At 34.8% G+C, this 18,591-nt stretch overlaps 1 protein-coding gene across 3 annotated transcripts in view; it reads left to right on the forward strand.

Moving 5' to 3' along the window:
- Positions 1-18,591, forward strand: part of WWOX (WW domain containing oxidoreductase) — a 1,292,857-nt gene that overhangs the window by 481,278 nt on the left and 792,988 nt on the right. For 2 of the 3 annotated variants that reach the window (XM_069085869.1, XM_069085870.1), the window contains exon 8: positions 2,421-2,685. In XM_069085869.1, coding sequence (XP_068941970.1) covers positions 2,421-2,685 — 265 coding nt within the window. Of the gene's footprint in view, positions 1-2,420; positions 2,686-7,566; positions 16,175-18,591 lie in introns of those variants that run through there. The other variant, XM_069085871.1, reaches the window with a different exon arrangement.

Below are 18,591 nucleotides of genomic sequence, written 5' to 3' on the forward strand. Positions count from 1 at the left end.
ATCTGTAAAAGAAGAGGTTGGACTAGATGATGCCTGAGGTCCTTACCAACTGTATCACTATCAATTTACACCAATGTTTGTACTATATTTTGCTCTATTTACTTTAATTTTCTGACTTTCATATTCTCTTTAGTTCTTAGTTATACTTAGTTAGAATAGATAGTTTGGCTTTATTCAGTTAGGATCCTGTCTTTGGGTGACTAGGCAAAGTAGTACAATTGTTTCCTAAATATTTTGGGCATGGAGTTAGAAAGTCAAAGGGTTGGCAATAAATTCAGTAGAATGAAAATTCCTTGAGTTAAGAGTGTTTTTCATGTTTATTTGACTATCTTAGAGCCTAACATAATGCATGGCAGAGATGGTATGTTTAATAATAATAATGAATACATTAAACTGAGCTCTTGATGACTTGGAGAACTGATGAAGTTTCTGATTCTGATTGTTCCTCCCTATAGAACTGCCAGATTATTTCATATCATCAGAGATTTATTGAACTGGCTTCTAGAAAATGCTTATGTCAATATTCAAATAAACTCACTCTTCATCTGCCATAATTTGGCATCTTCATCTCCCAAAATGCTTGTGTCCCAGGAAAATAATATTTTATCATATTCATTTTATCTTTTGTTTTGGATTTCTAGAACAATGCTATAGAAGACACTTGGGCATAAAGTAAAAATGTTCTTACTATGCCATGCAAAGGCAAATTTAATTTTGTGAAGCCTAATTGGAAGGAGCTCTTAACAGAGCCTAGACCATCTCAGAAATTCCTTTTGTCAGTGTAAATTTCTTTAGGACCTTCTGTACTTTGTTGTTATTAAGGGGGGGGGGAGGCAGAGAAAAGAAACAAACAGCTGGTGTTTAATGACTCTGTCAGACCCAATTATAAAACATCAACTAGTTACTTTGATTTGTGTCCCATCCTGCCATGGGGGTACTTAAGAACATTATACTCTGCCAGAACTCATTTGGGCTTTGTTTACATTTATCTTTTAAATGCATAAGACTATTGATGGCAAGTTACCAAGGGTCTAACCCCTTTATAATCATTAATTTTTAATCTCAAAAAGAGTCTATAAGGCAGCAAGACTCATCTCTATTTACTTGGATGCTCAAACTAAAATATACAGTCCTGGATAAAATAATCCAAAGTAACCCTGTCAGAGGTTAGGAATGTGCTTTCTTTCTCCTTCCAAAACTACGCTCATTTAATATTCTCTTTCATTTAAATTAATTATCCTTGAACTTCTTATCCATGCCTTGAAAAAATCCCTTGAACATGTTAAAGATGGCCACATATACAAATTATCAGTTATGAAGAATCTGTCAGATCTTTGGATGTGATTGGGTTGAGTTTTTCAGTTTAAAGTATTTTGATGGCGATTCAAGTTTACTTTTTTGTTTTGTTTTGTTTATCATAAGAGTAGCAGTGGTTCCACTCTCTTCAGAACATTATAATTTATAAAGTTTTTCTTACAATTCTGTGAGCTTATTGCATAATTTACTGTGAAAAGATCAATAGGTTCAAAATTAGAGGACCCAAGTTTGAATCTAGACTGATATTTTCTGTCTTTGAGACCTGGGCTAGTCATGTAATTTTTCTGGGGTTCATCATCTGATGGTCTTTTAGGTTTCTTCTAGCTCTAAATCCTAGTCTCGAAAGAAAATCATGGTATGTAGTGCTATCTTCATTTGTAAGAGGAGGAAAATGGACCTCAAAGGGGTGAATTGATTTGCTCTTAATCAGGTAGCTGGTAAATGAAAAAAAATTAGGGCTATAGCCTATGTCTTTTGCAGGGGTATACTAGTAAATATTTAATAACCTATTATTTGCAAATTCACAACACACTTTTAAATTTAATTGGTATTATTAACATTTTCTCAATGATTTTCTTAATTCTAGACAATCAACTATACAATAAATCAAGTCTTGTAGTATTTACCAATTTCTAAGATGTAAATGCCTTATAATGAAAATTCAGCATTCACCCTGTACTCCACTTGCCTGGAGCCAGACTGAGCTTCCACCAGCACACCCTTGACTTCGTCTCTAATTTCTTTCCATTGCATCATGGTTTGGTGTAATTTTTTTTAGCTCTTCCTATTACACAGTGATACTTTTACATCCATCTGAATAATTCTAATTTAATTTTAGTTTTTGTGATATATTTTTGGATATAATAAGGACTTTTTTTAAAAGTCCCCTTTTTAAGTGCATTTCTACCCCCCCCCCAAAAAAAAAATTAAATAATACCATATGATCTCATGGTTGAGATTGAGAACATATGTATCACTTTCACTTTTGTAGTTGACCAATCCATACATGTGTTTTAATATGGGTTCTATGCTTCTTCTATCAAAATGAAATCATAAGGACATCGATCTTGTTTGTGTTTTAAGTTATCTTTCCTGTTTTTTAGGTTTACTGATATTAATGATTCCTCAGGCAAACTTGATTTGAGCCTGCTTTCTCCATCTAAGGAAGAGTACTGGGCCATGCTAGCATACAACCGTTCCAAGCTCTGCAATATACTCTTCTCTAATGAGCTTCACTGCCGCTTGTCTCCCCATGGAGTCACATCTAATGCTGTGCATCCTGGAAATATGATGTACTCATCCATTCATCACAACTGGTGGGTGTATACCCTGCTATTTACTTTGGCCCGGCCTTTCACCAAGTCCATGGTAAGTGACCAACTTGTTGTACTATACATCATCAGTTTTAACATCATGGGCATGAAGCAATAGAAATCCTGATGTGTATATTTTTCAATGACCTTTTGCGTCTCCTAATGATAAATATAACTTTAACTGTAATCACATTGTCAGGCATATGACAGCAGTATGATAGATCTGGGAAAAGATATAGATATATTTCAGATTAAACCTATCACTCTAAGGCCTTGTTAAAATGTTGGCTTGCAATATATGGGATTTAAATTTGGGAGAAATATAGCTGAACATTTTAATGAAAATTATATAATATTCCTCTTTAATTGATATATGGCTTATTCAAACATTCTACAAATCTGATTTGATGCATAGGACACTTTATAATTTTGTGTTTTGTGTTGACATAAAAAACAGATTTTCTTTGACTATGAAAATATTACTGGGTATGATTCCTTTATTGTAATTGGGAAACAAATCCTTCATTGGCCGGAAAGATGTTTTGCTTACTAGACGTTCCAAACGTGAACCGTTTAGGTGATTGAATAATACATATTCAGCAATATTCACAGATGGGTTGTATATCTTATATTGTTGCAGATAATTGACAGTCCAGTAATACATTGTTCCCTTTAATATTTTGTTGAGGTGTTTCGAATTTCTAGAGAAATATGTGACATTCAGATAACTGTTTACAATTGTACATAGTACATGTTTGTATCAACTGGTGGAAGTGATTCCTTTGTATGAGTTTTACAACTAAACACAAAAATCTAACTTCACCTTAAATATTTTCTCCTGACCTTTCTTTAAACTCTTATTTGTAATGGAAATAAAATTGTTGCATGTTAGCTATTTTATTGGCGCGTGCACTCTCTTGCTATGAGGTGGATCCTCTGTTTTTAAAAACTGAATTTATGGACAGTATATCTTGTGTAAGCTTAATAGAAATAAAAGATATTCAAATCTAGCCAGTTAATTTTTAGTCTCATTTTCCAGTTCTAAGAATGTTTTAACTTATAGAAAATGCCAGAGATAGCCAAAATATTATAATTTTCACATGAATGCAGTTTGAGGGTTGCCATGAATCAAGGAGGGGATTTTTAAAATCATCTTTATTGATTTTGTTTTCTAGCATTTAAATATAGGTAGAACATTTGATTCTTAGTGTCATAGTACATCTCAATTGTTGTGTATAATGTGTTTCTGTTGCATATTTTGGAGTAAGTGAAAGAAATGTACATTAAAATTTCCTCTGCTGTCATCTTCCTATATAGTAATCATGTGCTAGGGCAACTTTCTTATGATACCTTAACTGTAATAGCATTTTATATCCTGAATAACAGAATTATTACATAGGTGCGTAGATTAAATTGGTGAGATAGCATTGGGAGAGGAGAGGAGTTAGAAAGTTGGGAGACCTTTTGCCAGACATTGAGAAACCCTACTTCTTCAATATACTTGTTAGAATGGTCTGGTAATAAAATAACATTGCCATCCACAATTAAGCCTCAATTTTTAAATGATCTTTTACTAAAGGTATAATAAGAGGATAGAAGCAGTCAAAAAAAAAAGTCTCTGTCCTTCAACATATTAACGAGAATTTGGGAAGCAGCAGACAAATATGTTGTCTTGAAAATTTCGGATAATGAAGCTTTAGAAAGAACAACACAGATTTAAATGTGGGGAGCATTTGCTTTACTAGCAGTGGAGGCACAGGAATAATGAACACTACCAAAATAGATTGTATAGTTTCATCAGCATTCTACGACTATTCAGGGGGTAGACTGTGCCCATTCACTCTCTTTCATTCAGAAAGTATCTAGTATGCACCATGTACTAATCCATTTTCCTTGTAATTTTGTAAATATTTTGGGACAACATCCAAAATGCAACAATTTTTGGAGTGCACAGGAATGATAGGAAAGTGCATCTCTTTTTCTTTCTTTAAGATATATTTAGAATGTGATATTTTAATATTTGACTACAGAGGTAATGTTTGAGATTTCTATCATTTTGTTATAAGAAATAGGATACCAAATGTTTATGTCTTATTTTTGCCATCACTACACAGTCCCTTTTTGTTGTGTGCTTGTGTTTGAATTCCCTCTCTTTAAGTTTATACCGACTTATGTTTTTAATATAAGGCAGAATTCCTACTCATGAATCCTGTTCCTTCCCTTGCAGTGAATGATAGATCTAACAGCAATGGCAGCAGCCCAGAAGGGCGGATTAGTATTAGGTAATGATCTGTTGCCCAGCACAAATGTAGCCTTGGATTCACTTTCTCTTGACATGAGTACTGCCACACACTCCTTACATTCCATTCCTAAGGTCAAGGGAATGCTAAACAGGATGGAATCCTCCGCTAGAGAACCTTGCCTCTGGTTATCTGGCTCAGCTCCCTCTTAAGTATTAAACAGCAGTATTCTAATATCAAGCTTTTTTTTAATTTGCTGTGACTTGCTGTGACGAGGGTGATTTTAGTTACAGTAATTAGGTCACCCTTCATGGAGTCAGGCTATTTTAAGTGCCTCTTTAAGGAATATTGTTGCAGATCAGTAATTTTACAATTGGATGTTCTTGTGCAACTTTATTAAATGTAATCTGTCTTTTAAATGTTTCTCTTTTACAGTTATACATTTCTAATTGTTGCTGTAAATGCATTATCACTTTGAAATTAATTACTTTTTCCATTGTGGCCTCCTGCAGTATAATAATCACTAATAAGAAACTTGTATGAATTAATTCTAAATGTAGCGACCCCTACTGACTAATCAGTATTTTGGTTGACCTCGTGCTCTTGTTATTAGTTAACTTGATGTCTCCAGCAGATAGATTGCTGGAGTCAATATTTAAATATTTGTTGAATTTTCTCTCTTTTGATTAAAAAAAGATATTACATTGGCATTGTTATTTTGTTTAAGAAAACTATACAGAAGTGATTTATTTTTCAACTATAGTTGAAAGGACCTCAGAGGTCATTTTCTCCCAAACTATCAAAAGCACACATTTCTTCTACAGTATTCTAACATTTCAAGAAGCCTCTGCTTGAATAACTTCATTAAGGGGAAACTCATTTCCTCTTAAGGTAGCTCATTGCTGTTTGATATAGTTCTAAATGTTTGGAAGTCCTTCCTTATACTGAGCCCATATGCATCAGCATAACTTTTATTGTTTTTGTTTAGTCATTCAATCACATCCAACTCTTTGTGACCTTGTGTATCATGCTATCCATGGAATTTTCTTGACAAAGATATGCTGGAGTTGTTTGCCATTTCCTTCTCTAGTGGATTAAGACAAACAGAGGTTAAGTGACTTGTACACAGTCACAAAGCAAATAAGTAAATGAGGCCAGATTTGAACTCATCTCCCTGACTCCAGACCCAGAGAATTATCCACTGAGACACCTATCTAACATAACTTTTTTCCTTGGTCTCCATTTTATCCTCTGGGAGCAGGCAGGATGAGTCTAATCCCTCTTCCATGTCATCATTGCCTTTCAGATACTTGAAGGCAGCAATCACATCCCTTCTTAGTATTCTTTTCTTTAGTTTAAACATCTGGATTTCCTTCAAAGGAGACCCACCTAATATGATTGTGAAACCCTTCATCATTCTGGTCATGTTCCTCTAGCGCCCTCTAACTTATCCATGTCATTTCAAAAATGTCAAGCTCAGAACTGAGCCAAGTACTCCAGATGCTGCATGAGCTGGACAGGCACCAGTACGTTTGCCTTTTTAGTAGAAGTTTGGCCACCCCTTTCCAATCTCCCAATCCCCAGAACACAGCACATTTTTCAGGAGCTTCTTTAAATAATTCTTCCATTCAATGCAATAAATATTTATTAAGGTACAACCACTGTAGTAAGCACTGGCAATTGATACAGATAAAGAAAAAAAAAAGACAGGCCCTGTCCTCCAGGAGCTGTGCATACCTTACTTTTGAAAACCCCCATATGAAATGAAAATTCAGGGTTTTTTGCATAAGCTTCCAGTACTGGCAATGATGGGCTCCAGCACTCAGGGTGGTTAGTGGTATATAAAGGCTGATGCGGAGCGTGATCACATGCTTGCTCTAGTATTTCATGCAACCAAATATTTTTGTTGGCGGGTGGAGGCAGAAAGAATAGCACGTGTTAGGCCAGCAAGGGCTTAGCAGATGTTTTAGGGAACTAAATTTTCAAATCCCTTTACATTAAAATCGGCTCAAGTTTGTAGAAGTTTGGAGACTATTGAGTTACGTTTCCTGGAGCTGTGTAAAGCCAACCATTGTACTCAAGTTTTAACAGATGTGCTGCTTTTTTTTTTAATGGATGGAAATAAAACACTGATTCTGTTGCAGTCATAAATTATAACTAGAAAAGCAGACGCTGTCATTCTATTAACTTTCAATGGACAAAACAGGATAATTTTGCTCTTGAATGACCTGCTTTGTTTTGATTTATATTTTATAATTTTAAAAAACGGAGATCTTAATGTTGTTTTCTAAATTCACATTTTTAAATGAGTTTTCTTTAAAATATATATATATATATTTTTTTTTAAAGCAATTGGGGTTAAGTAACTTGCTCAAGGTTACATGGCTAGTTATTTTATGTGGGTGCCAAGTATCTGAGGCTGGAACCGATCCTGGGTCTCCCAACACCAGGGCCGGAGCTCTTACTCACTGCGCCACCTGGCCGCCCCTCTTTTAAAATATCTTAAGCTGACTATGCAACAGATGATATCAATAATGAAAATCAGCAGTTCTGTTTTTATGTGGCATATCACATAGAAGAATTAACAGAGAGCAGGGTGATTTCTGTGTGTTGGACAAAGGAAACAGAAAATTTTCAAAATCAGACTGAAAGAGCAGTCAGAGTTTAGCAACCTAGCCTGTTTTTGTGTCTTTCAGCTGCCCTCTCCACATTACCAGTGTGATGGATTCCATGTCTTATCTCCATAGGATTCTCATGATCAGTACTGAATCACAATGCATGTAAGAATCCTAGTGATAACAGTTTTATGCTCTCCCTGTAATTAGTAAACCATGCCTCCTTCCCTATCACCTATTGCCCAACAGGTTTAATTCTCTACAATGTAATTTTTCAGAAACAACACTTCATATCCCATCTGCATGTCTTTGTATTGACTGTCCCACATACCTGGAATGCATTTCCTTAAGAGAGAACTCAAGCAACCATATTCTGCATGAACCCTTTTCTGGTCTTACAAGTGGTAGTCACCTTTTTCCCATACTGCACTGCATTTAACTACTTTGTGTGTGTAGTCACTTTATATTTACGCTATATATATATATAGTACATATAAGAGTAGGGATGGTTTTTATTCTTTGTGCTTTTATCCCAGGTACCTAACACAGTGCTTAATATATAGTAGGTGCTAAATAAATACTTGTTGTTTGATGAGTTGCCTCAGCCTGACATATGTATTTCTTGTTCACAGATGTTGTTATTTCCTCTGATAGTCACTGGGTTTAAAAGATTCATGGGTGACTTATTTAAAGTCCTATTCAGTATTCACTGACAACCAGTAGGAAGTAAGACCATGTGATCTTACTGTATATTATAAATTTTCCTCTTTTTTTTTTTTTGGCTTTTTGGAGGTGGGGAAGGCAGGGCAATTGAGGTTAAGTGACTTGCCCAAGGTCACATGGCTAGTAAGTGTTAAGTGTCTGAGGCTGGATTTGAACTCAGGTCCTCCTGACTCCAGGACTGGTCCTTTATGTACTGCACCACCTAGCTGCCCCTATTATAAATTTTTTAAGGAACATTGACACATGTATTGGAATTAAAATTTTTTAAATTCTCTTTTTCTCTTTTGTTTTATTCATCCTTTGGAAGTTCTGTGATTCCTTACCTCTTTTCTGAGACAGGCTGTATTGTGGAGTTTCTCTCCATATTTCATTACTTATTTTCTCATTGGAAGTTCAGGTATATCATTTACTCTTTAGTCCCTTCATCTCTTAGCTCACCCTTCTTTCCAGTGAATTTTGTCCTTCTCAGAATTTAGGTGCTGGATGCCAGGTCTATTAAATAGATGTCAGAAGCTTATGCTGTGCCTTTCGGATGTTACTGAGATGTTTCTTCTATGAACATTGATTTCTGTATCACTTACTGTAAAAGTCAATTTTCCCCTGTGAGGTTTAGGATAACATTTTCCTAGTGACAAGAGAGAGGTCTCAACTCTAGCACTATGTGAATTGTTCTAAAATTGATTTAGTGTATCTATCCCTGGACTGATTTGACTAAAACTAACAGATATTTTGAATGTAGGTTTTGGATATACTGGCCTAGGAATTAGGAATGAAATATTTTAAAGCTTTGTTACTCACTTGATTTGTGACCTTGGAAATGCCATCTCTTCCACTGGGCTGTAGTTTCTTTATCTATAAAATGAGGGACTTGTTCTTGGGTCTCTTCCAATCCTGGAGTAACTAGGGCTTTTTTGGAGAGTAATTAAAATTAGAGGATGCTGGTGGTATTTATACACTTTCACTGGAAAGAAAAAAATTGAATGTAGCACCAATTTTGCCAGAAAAAAAATTAGTTTAAAACCCCAGAACATTCACCCCAGTTGAATTCCTCCCCAACCTGCTTTCTATAACCTCTGATCTTCTCCTGAGTGTGGCCACCTGCTGTCCCAAGGTCTCTGTTCTTGGATACTGGTGCCCGGGGGTCTTCTCTCAACTGAATTTGTCTTTAAAAGTTGATTTGCTGTGTGGCGGGGAGGGAAGCGTTGCTGAAACTTGTAGTATATGCCAAAGTTTTCTATAAATTGATAGAGTTAACCTTCAAGAACCCAGAGGCACTTCTATACAACAAGCAGGTTGTGGAGGAATACTTTAGTGAAGGACATAATAATTATGGATGTAATAATTAAGGACATAATGATGATGATGATGATGATTTTCATAGTGGTTAAAAGTTTACAAAGTACTATCCTCATACTATACCTGTGAGTCAGATAGTGAAGATGTTATCACCACTATTTTACAAGTAAGAGAATTAAAGATCTGAGAGGTTAAGTGATTTGCCCTAGGTAACATAGCATACAAGTGGTAGCTCCTTGAGGCCAGGTCTTCTTCAAATATATTTTTTTCATCTCTCTGTACTAAGTTCCTAGAAAGCGTTATTCATTCACAAGCACTGACTTCAGTTGTCAATGATTATATGCACAGTTACATAAGGTTTTTAGAACTGTGAAAGCTCACAGATTGGTTCTGTTGCATCTAATGAAATAAACTGAAACATGGATCATCATGATTGGAACACCTCTGTATTTTCTTATGGGGAAGTAATTTGTAAGTAATAGATAGGGTTTATAATTGGATTTTAAAGTTCCTTAAGGTTAGCCAAGTGGGGATTTGGGGATTAATAATAAGTCCCTCTATCAACTTCTCATATTCTTTGGGTGTCAGTCAATAAGCATTTATCAGACACTAAGTGTTAGGCCCTTGCTAAGTTCTAGGAATACAAATATAAGAAATACAGCCCCTCCCTTAAAGAGCTTAAATTATAATGGAGAAGACAATACATAAAATGCAATTGAAAGCAGGAGTACTTAATGCTGCCTGGTGGGAAATGAAGAGATATCTGGCTGGGCGTGCTCCTTAAGTGGGGGTCCTGGGAGGAGCTCTCCAGACCCTCAAAGGGAAGAGTCCCAGGGGCAGGTGGTAAATGAGGTAGGAATTCCAGGGCTGAAGTGATCTTTAAGGGTGAAGAAGTTTCTTGATGATAAAGAAGTTCAAAGGAGTAAAGTTTAGAAAGAAAATGTTCTTACAGTATAAAATAGGAGAGTTTATTATATTCTCAATATACTGAAGTAGGCTTTTTGCCCAATCATTCTCTTATGTATTATTTATCTTTGCCTCTTTCCTGTCCCTATTTGCAGTTCCCTCCTTCAATTTTCCCTCCCCCAATATACTCCTGCTTCCACTGGTTACTAGAGGTATAAAATGTATCTACTTTGTTGGTTTGTATTTATGGATCCATGTCTTATAGCTGGAGATAAGATTTAGTCTTTTAATAAGAAAGTATATGAAAAAGAATTTTTAAAAAATTTAAGATTATATTTTCAAAGTCCAAATATTTATTTTTATAGTAGAATGTGCCAGTATCAATGGATCACTTACAACCTTTTCCCAAAGGGGATATTATACAATTTTGGCTGGAATTTTAGACTTTTAGCCAGAAACTCTTTACTTCTTCCATAATAATACATGTCTCAATATTTTCAAGATCAGTGTGTGTACTTCTACCAATTCAAATTGAAACTATGTCCAGTCTCTGAAAGTCCACAATTTGCTACCTATTTTAAACTAAAAATGGGTTGACCATATTCTAAGATGCTTCCTTCCCTAAGACATAAATTCTGTTTATTTCAGGTTAGGTTTAATGTTTCCAAAATGTTATTTATTTGAATTGACTTGCAGATAAGGACTTCAATTTCATCAGTATGGATACTCTAATTGAGCAGATTTTATCCCATCCACACCTCAGTAGGCAGTCTTCTTAAATTGGCCAAAAATAATTTATCACCTGAGTGCCAAATTTCAAGTGTTGACTTAGCTATCCTGGTAGTTAAAAAAAAAAAAAAGAGAAAAGAGAGGGGAAAAGAAAATGAAAAAACAAATAATAACAAACAGAGTTCTTTGTCTAGTGTTTATCGAGTCACCTGAATTCTCAGGTCCTCAGTTTCATTATCACTAAAACAGGAACACTGGACTAGGTGATCACAAAACTTTGGCCTTCTAGCTTTACATCTTGTGATTTTATGATCTTTTGTTGTTTGGAAAATTCTGCCCATGTCTTCACTTTGCTGGCATAGCCACTGATATCCTATGGACACCACTATGCCATGAGGTGGTGATTGGAGAAGGATAAAAGTGGAAGAAATACAAATATTTGGGGAATAGGTAGAACTCTAAAAATGTACTTAAAAAGACTGTTTTCACAGGTGGCCAGGTGGCTCAGTGAGTGGGAGCACTGGCCCCAGAGTCGGGATGACCTGGGATCGAATCTGGGCTCAGACACTTAGCACCCACCCAGAAACACATGGCCCTGTAACCTTCAACAAGTTACTTAACCCCAATTGCTTAGGGGTGGCCAGGTGGTACAGCAAGTAAGAGCACCGGCCCCAGAGTCGGGATGACCTGGATCGAATCCGGGCTCTGATATTTAGCACCACACCCAGAAATAACTGGCCGTGTAACCTTGAGCAAGTTATTTAACCCTGATTGCTTAAAAAAAAAGACTGTTTTCAGCAATAAATTTGGAGAATGATTGGAAATCTGTAGTCTTAATTTTATGGAATAATCACCTTGGAACAAGCTTAATGCAGAGATTGAGTTTTACCTAGAAATGCTTGTTTTTTTCCTCCAAAAAGAGTTTATTTTAGTTCTTCATACATAAGATTTGTAAGGATACCATACCACTTGAAACATTTTCACCAATCAGTTTCATATGATGGGTTGCCTTCAATAATTTACATTTTGAAAAAGTCAAATATTCTTTATGAAGCCAAAGTCATCTAACAGAACGTACAGTGTTTGTTCAGCTGGGTGTCTTATTTATTTGAAGTACTGAGAGAAATCTCTTCTGACTACATATAAAAAGGAAGAGTAAACAGTAAGAGTATCCAAGTAATCGGAGCTAGAAACTCCCTCCTTTCAGAGAAAAGTCATAAGAAATTGTATTTGCTGGATCCAAAAAAAATACAGTATATCAACAACTGAGAGCAGAGGAATGTTTTCTTAGTCTTCTCACTATTTTTAAAAATTTACTTCAAAAATCTGGGACCTTTTAATTTTAATATCTCATGACAGGTGGATGCAATAAAAAAGTGTTCTTTCTTAGAATATATTCATCAGTTTCCTTTTGTATGTGTATTACATGCCCTACATCTTCTTGTTGACTTTCTTCAGCCATACTAAACAATGAAATCCCCAAATTAATATTCCCTGAAGATTCTTCTATAAGCAAGATATTAATAGTATTATTGAAAAATACTGTATATCATTTTGAAGTTGACTCATGAAAGATACTCAGTCAAAATACTAATCTAGAGTGTTTGTGTTTTGTTGTGTTAACTGAAAAATTCTGGATTAGGAATCTGGAAAATGAGTTCTGGTGTGTGTTCTGTCTGCTACTTACTGACAATGTTACCTGTCTCCTCTCTGTGTCTCAATTTCCCTATGAGTGATTTGGATTTGGTTATATTTAAGGTCACTTTCAAATTGATCATTCTATGACTATGATTCAACTTCTTTCTCTTGTTCCCTTCCTAATTCTGACTGCACTAATAACAACATATTTTCTGGTAGAAGGAATTTCTAAACACACAAATGAAGAAAAGTTTCTTATTGTTAGATTGAGGCAAAATATTCTGAAAGGCACACAGCTGAGCAAAGACTGGGGTTAGGGGGAGGAGGAGAGGCATGTGTCTAGAGAGGTATGCATCTACTAACAGCTGTTAGGTATATCTCCAAATACCTTGGCTATTTAAAGAGCATCAATATGTTCCACAATGGTGGTGATCAAACAGTGTGATGGTATGAAATCTTGCCTCTGAAGCATTTATAGCAGAGATTGGTGCAGTCGTAGAATGTGTGAAGTTTAATGGAAGGGGTGAGAAACTACTTGCATGAATATGGGTCAGTGTGTGTGTGTGTGTGTGTGTGTGTGTGTGTGTGTGTGTGTGTGAAGAAAAGTGATTATAGACTAAGGTGAATTGAGGGTTTAACCACTGTGGGACCCAGGAGTTTTAGAGCCCCAAAGTCCTATGCTTTTTTCACTAAACTCTGTTGTATATAAATTACATAGAGTTATGCTGTGATTGTTTATACACTGAATAATTGTCATGTTTGTGATACTTTGGGCTCTAGCAAAATCTCATTTTGTCTTTTTAGTCCTGACATACTTATGAATGATGTGAGGCAGATTGTGAAAGATGATATTGAAACTCTGTAGTAGTCACTTAAAACATGCACAGAAACAACCATGCCCATTCATTATTGAAATAGCCATGACTTTAGTTGAGAGCTTTAACTGTATTAATATGATTCAAAATATTTAATGGAACTTCTGTGTCATCTGATGGCCAAACTATCAAGTTAATACATAATGTTGCTGACTGGTCACACTTGCAGAGTTATTTGTATTATTTCATTGTAAAACTGAGATACTTAAATGGGATTGTGTAATTTCTACAAGCTTGCTTAAACTGGGCACCAACCTTGGGCAAGTTCCTTAACCCCAGTTGCCCTCCAAAAGGCAAAAAAAAAAAAAAAGAATGAGAGCACTGTAGAGCCCCATCCATGAAATCCATAGTCACTCAAACGAATATGACCTAATTATCTGCATAGGAAAAATCAAGTGGAGAAAGAATGCGTCATTGTCCATTTTCTGATTTACACTTAAATGGAAAACCTGTTGAGGAGGCAAGTACACATATCTTGTAGAGACACTACCGGTCTCAACATTAAAACGAGGAAGAAAATAGGTTGAATTGCTTTTGGTAAATTATCCAATCCTTTTAATGACATGAAACATCTTCCTAAATCCAAGGGCTATATTTAAAAAATATATATTCTTCAGGTAATATATTAACTACAATTTATGGACTACTACAGTCTCAATATATTTAAGGATATAGGTCACCCAAATAGCAAAGAGATGTACATGGTGAACAAGAATCAAATGCAAGATATTAACAAGAAATAATTTTACAGGAAAATCAGTGTAAAGTAGGTAATAAGAGAGTTGTACCTGTAGAAAAAGGTCAAGTCATGTATCAAGTGCAAGAGACAAATACCAAATATTTTTCTATTACTATACTTGTAGTGATGAGATTTTCTATGTAGCTGTCTATACTAGTTTCTTCCACTTGGTCAGCCCTTACCCCTCAGAATCTTCCTGTCTCCTCATGCAAAACAGGAAGGAAGAGAGGGGTTTGTTTCTGAAGAAAATCCAGAGAGGTTTTTTTATTGTCCTCAAAATGTTACCAATCAATGTCCCTAAGTTATAATTAACAGAGACAAAATGAGGATATTCCAAGGAGGATTTTAACTGGATTAGATGCACAATCAAGGTTATATAATTCTCATAATAATTAGGAAAGAAAGTTAAGGTTGATGTTTTACTCTGAATGCTTCATTTGGTTATCACTGACTATTCTACCTAATTTTTCCCTCATGTAAATGCAATATACATGTGCATATAATTCATTGACTTTCATCATGATGCCACATATTGATTTCTATTCATATTACATTGTAAAAGTACTTCACAGGCCCATAGGATTTAGAACTGGACGGTACCTAAGTGATCTAGTCCAAACCTCTAGTTTTATCACTTGGCAAACAGATGTTCAGACTAGGGAAATAACCAGTCCATTGTCACAAATATAATGAATACTAGAAGTATTCATATTGTCTCATGTTGCATTCATGACAATGACTATACTTTCAGAATATATGTCATCTTTCTTAAGTAGTTAACTGAGTAAAATCTTAGAATGGGACATTATGCTAAATATTTCAATACTCTCTATACCTTACCAGCCATAGTTCTGAGCACTATGTTACTCCTCTCCTCAAAAATCTTCAATGATTCCTTATTGCTTATAGGATAAAATACAAACTCCTTACTAACATTTGAGGCCTTTGACAATTTGGCTCCAATCTACCTTTCCAGCTTTATTTTATATTTACTTTCTTTCATACCTTGATATTCTGGGCAAACTAAATAAATAGCTCTTGACTAAACTTAATATATTGTTTCTGGTATACATTATTTTGCTCAGTCCTGGAATTTACCCGTTCTTCAAGTCTTCCTCTCTGAATTCCTATTTCCTTCAAAGCTTAGTTCATATGTCATTCTTTCTGCCTGCTTTCTGTGAATCTTTCAGTTTCTCCTCAAATATGTCTAGAGCATTTTGTCTGATCTCTTCTCTTATCCAGGGACTTAGAACAATATTATAAGAATTTTTATATCTTTGAAGGAATTTCTTATGAATTTAGAATATGAATAAAATTACCTTTTTATAAAATATATTTTATGCTGTTTTGTCACAGCATATCAAATGCTTTTAAAATAGTTAAGAAAAATAGAAATGGTATAATCTGTTAGTTTTATGACCATCAAGATATCTGTTATGGTGTATAGTTTTGAAATCCTGTTTTCAGTCTATCATGAAAGATGTCATTGAGGAGTGTGTAGATTTTCCTCATATAGTTTTTCCATTGATGAGAAAATAGAAATCTGGGTTGGTAGTTACTGATATGTTCTCTGTAATCTCCTCTCTTTCTGATCAGTGCCCTCAAAATTGTTTCTCCTCCAGTATAGATCTTCTGCATATTTATTTAGTTCTGGACCATTTGCTATTCTCATCTTTGTTTTCTTTATGGCCATATAAAATATTGTTCTCATGTAGCCCTTCACAGACTGTGATGGTAAATTCTAAATGTAGTATACCATTGTCTCTGATGGAAAAAAAAGAAATTGTTATTAAAAAAAACCTTTATAGATACATTCTATTTATCTTTGCTATCCTGACAGTTTCATCTTTAAATTAAATGCCTTCAGGATGATTTTTCCCTAATTGAATTTCATGTTAATCATTCTGTGGACTTTTTCTTTTTTAAAAAATGTAATTCATGATAATCATTAATTATTTTTTGAGGTCTTTTTTTACATCACTAATTTCTGAGAAAAATCAGAACCAAAAAAAACCCCTTTCTCATAACACAGGCGAATAGTTAAGCAAAAATATTCAGCAACATTGATTCCAGCTACAATTGTGTACAGTGTCCTGTTCTAGAAGTGTCATACCTCTCTGTCATGAGTTTATATTTCATTATCTATTAGCCCACAACTTTAATTTAAAAAAGTGAACTCGAAGTCATTAGAAACAAAGCAGAGGAAATTGTGTTTGAAATTGTGAATTTTCGTTACCTAGTTTTAAAAGTGTATATGAAATAATTTGAAGGCTCTAGGCATACTGAATCTGGAGGTAAGAAGACACTGGGGACCATGACAGCATGATGGAGGCAGTCTTTCTGTGAAAGTCTATTGTGTTAAGGCATTGTATGATTTTTATTTTTTGTTTTGTTGTGTTTGACTTCATTGGGTAGAATCAGGAACAGTGGGTTGTAAGCTGCAAAGAGAAAATTTAGGTTTACTTCAAGAAAAACTTCCTTCTGAAGCATTGTAATTGTCTAAAAACTGAATAAACTAAAATGGCTTAGTAATAATTAATTATATATTATATAATTATTATATAATTTTATATAATATATGTATATAATTAATATATAATTGTAATTATATATTAATAGTATAAAATAATTAATAATAATAAACTAAAATAAACTAAATGAATTGCCACAATGAAACTCCTTTGAAGAACTTAAAGCAGAGGCTGAATGCTGAGCTTGTCAAGTGTGTGACAGTGGGGAATAATAATAATAATCATTAATAATAATAATAAAACCATTCACATGGCCCTCGCTGTCTCTTTTGATTTTCACAACTATCCTGGGAGGTAGATTCTGATATTATCCCCATTTTACAAATGATGAAACTGAGGCAAGCAGAGGTTAAATTACTTGCCCAGGGTCAGCCATCTAGTAAATGTCTGAGGGCACATTTGAACTCAGGTCTTCTTGACTCCAGCCTATCTTGCTATACATTCTGCCACCTAGTTGGCATAAAATAATAGCTCTAGAACTAGAAAGACCTCAGAAGCCCTCTACTCCAATTTCTTCAGTTTACAGATAAAGAAACTGAGACTCACAGAGGTGATCCGAATTGACCGAATTGACCATTGTCCCGTAGCTGGTGTCATAAATAAGATCTGAAACACCCAAGTCTTCCTAACTCTAAGCACTCTCACTTCACTAATGCTGCCTCCCTTTTGTGTGTGGCTGAGGCAATTTCAGGTGACTGTTGTTTCTGACTCTCAGATGACATGATTCTCTGAAATTTAGCAATGCAGTAAGAAAAATTGCCATGTTGTGGCTCCTCCAATTGCCAAATGGGTCCAGGATGAAAAAATAAAATAAAAGCTTCTACAGTATGGTGAAACAAAACAATTCAAGTTCAGTTATCAGTATGCATTTCTGCCTTTTCCAAGACTAGGGAAGAGAAATGCTTTGTCATAGTGTGTGTGTGTGTGTGTGTGTGTGTGTGTGTGTGTGTGTGTGTGTGTGTTTTAAATCCATGAATGATCAGTCCTTTAAGTATTGCAATCTTTTAAAGTTAACTTTTGTAGAATGTTTTTTTGGTAATTGTATATAGTATAACTTTGGTTCTGTTTTTCTTCCCTCCTCTCCAGTTGCTAATTCTTCCCCCTTTCAGATTATTTTAGTCTATTCTATAAATACCCCACATACATCTAAATATTTACATATTGTCTGTCGTTACAACATTTAATTCCTTTGGAGCAGGCATTTTTTTTTGTTTTTCTTTGTATTCCTAGTTATTAGCATAGTTTTTTTTTTTGGCAAATATGAAGTGTTTGTTGACAGTGACTTTTTCCAGCTGCATCAGTTTATACAGGTCTTTTAAAGTTTCTCTGAATCTTTCATATCCATAACTTCTTATGATGTAAAAATATCCCTTCATAATGATTTAACACTATTTATTTAGCCATTCCCCAATTCAAGACAACCCTCCTTTTTTTTCTAATTCTGTTAACAGAAGCATAGGTAAGGGGCTACTATAAACATTTTTGTAAGTATAGTTTTGTTTCGTTTTTTGTCTTGGACTTCTTTGGTCTGTGTACCTAATAATTAAGTCAACAATTAAGTCATAATAAATTGCACGTAGTAGGATGTACTGTGCAATGTGTTAAGTACTGGTGATACAAAGAAAGACAAAAATAAGTCCCTGATCTCTAGGAGCTCACAATCTAATGG

Source organism: Petaurus breviceps, unplaced genomic scaffold (assembly GCF_028583685.1).
Source record: "Petaurus breviceps papuanus isolate PSGF00001 unplaced genomic scaffold, PetGlider_PUasm1.0 176, whole genome shotgun sequence".
Taxonomy (NCBI): domain Eukaryota; kingdom Metazoa; phylum Chordata; class Mammalia; order Diprotodontia; family Petauridae; genus Petaurus; species Petaurus breviceps.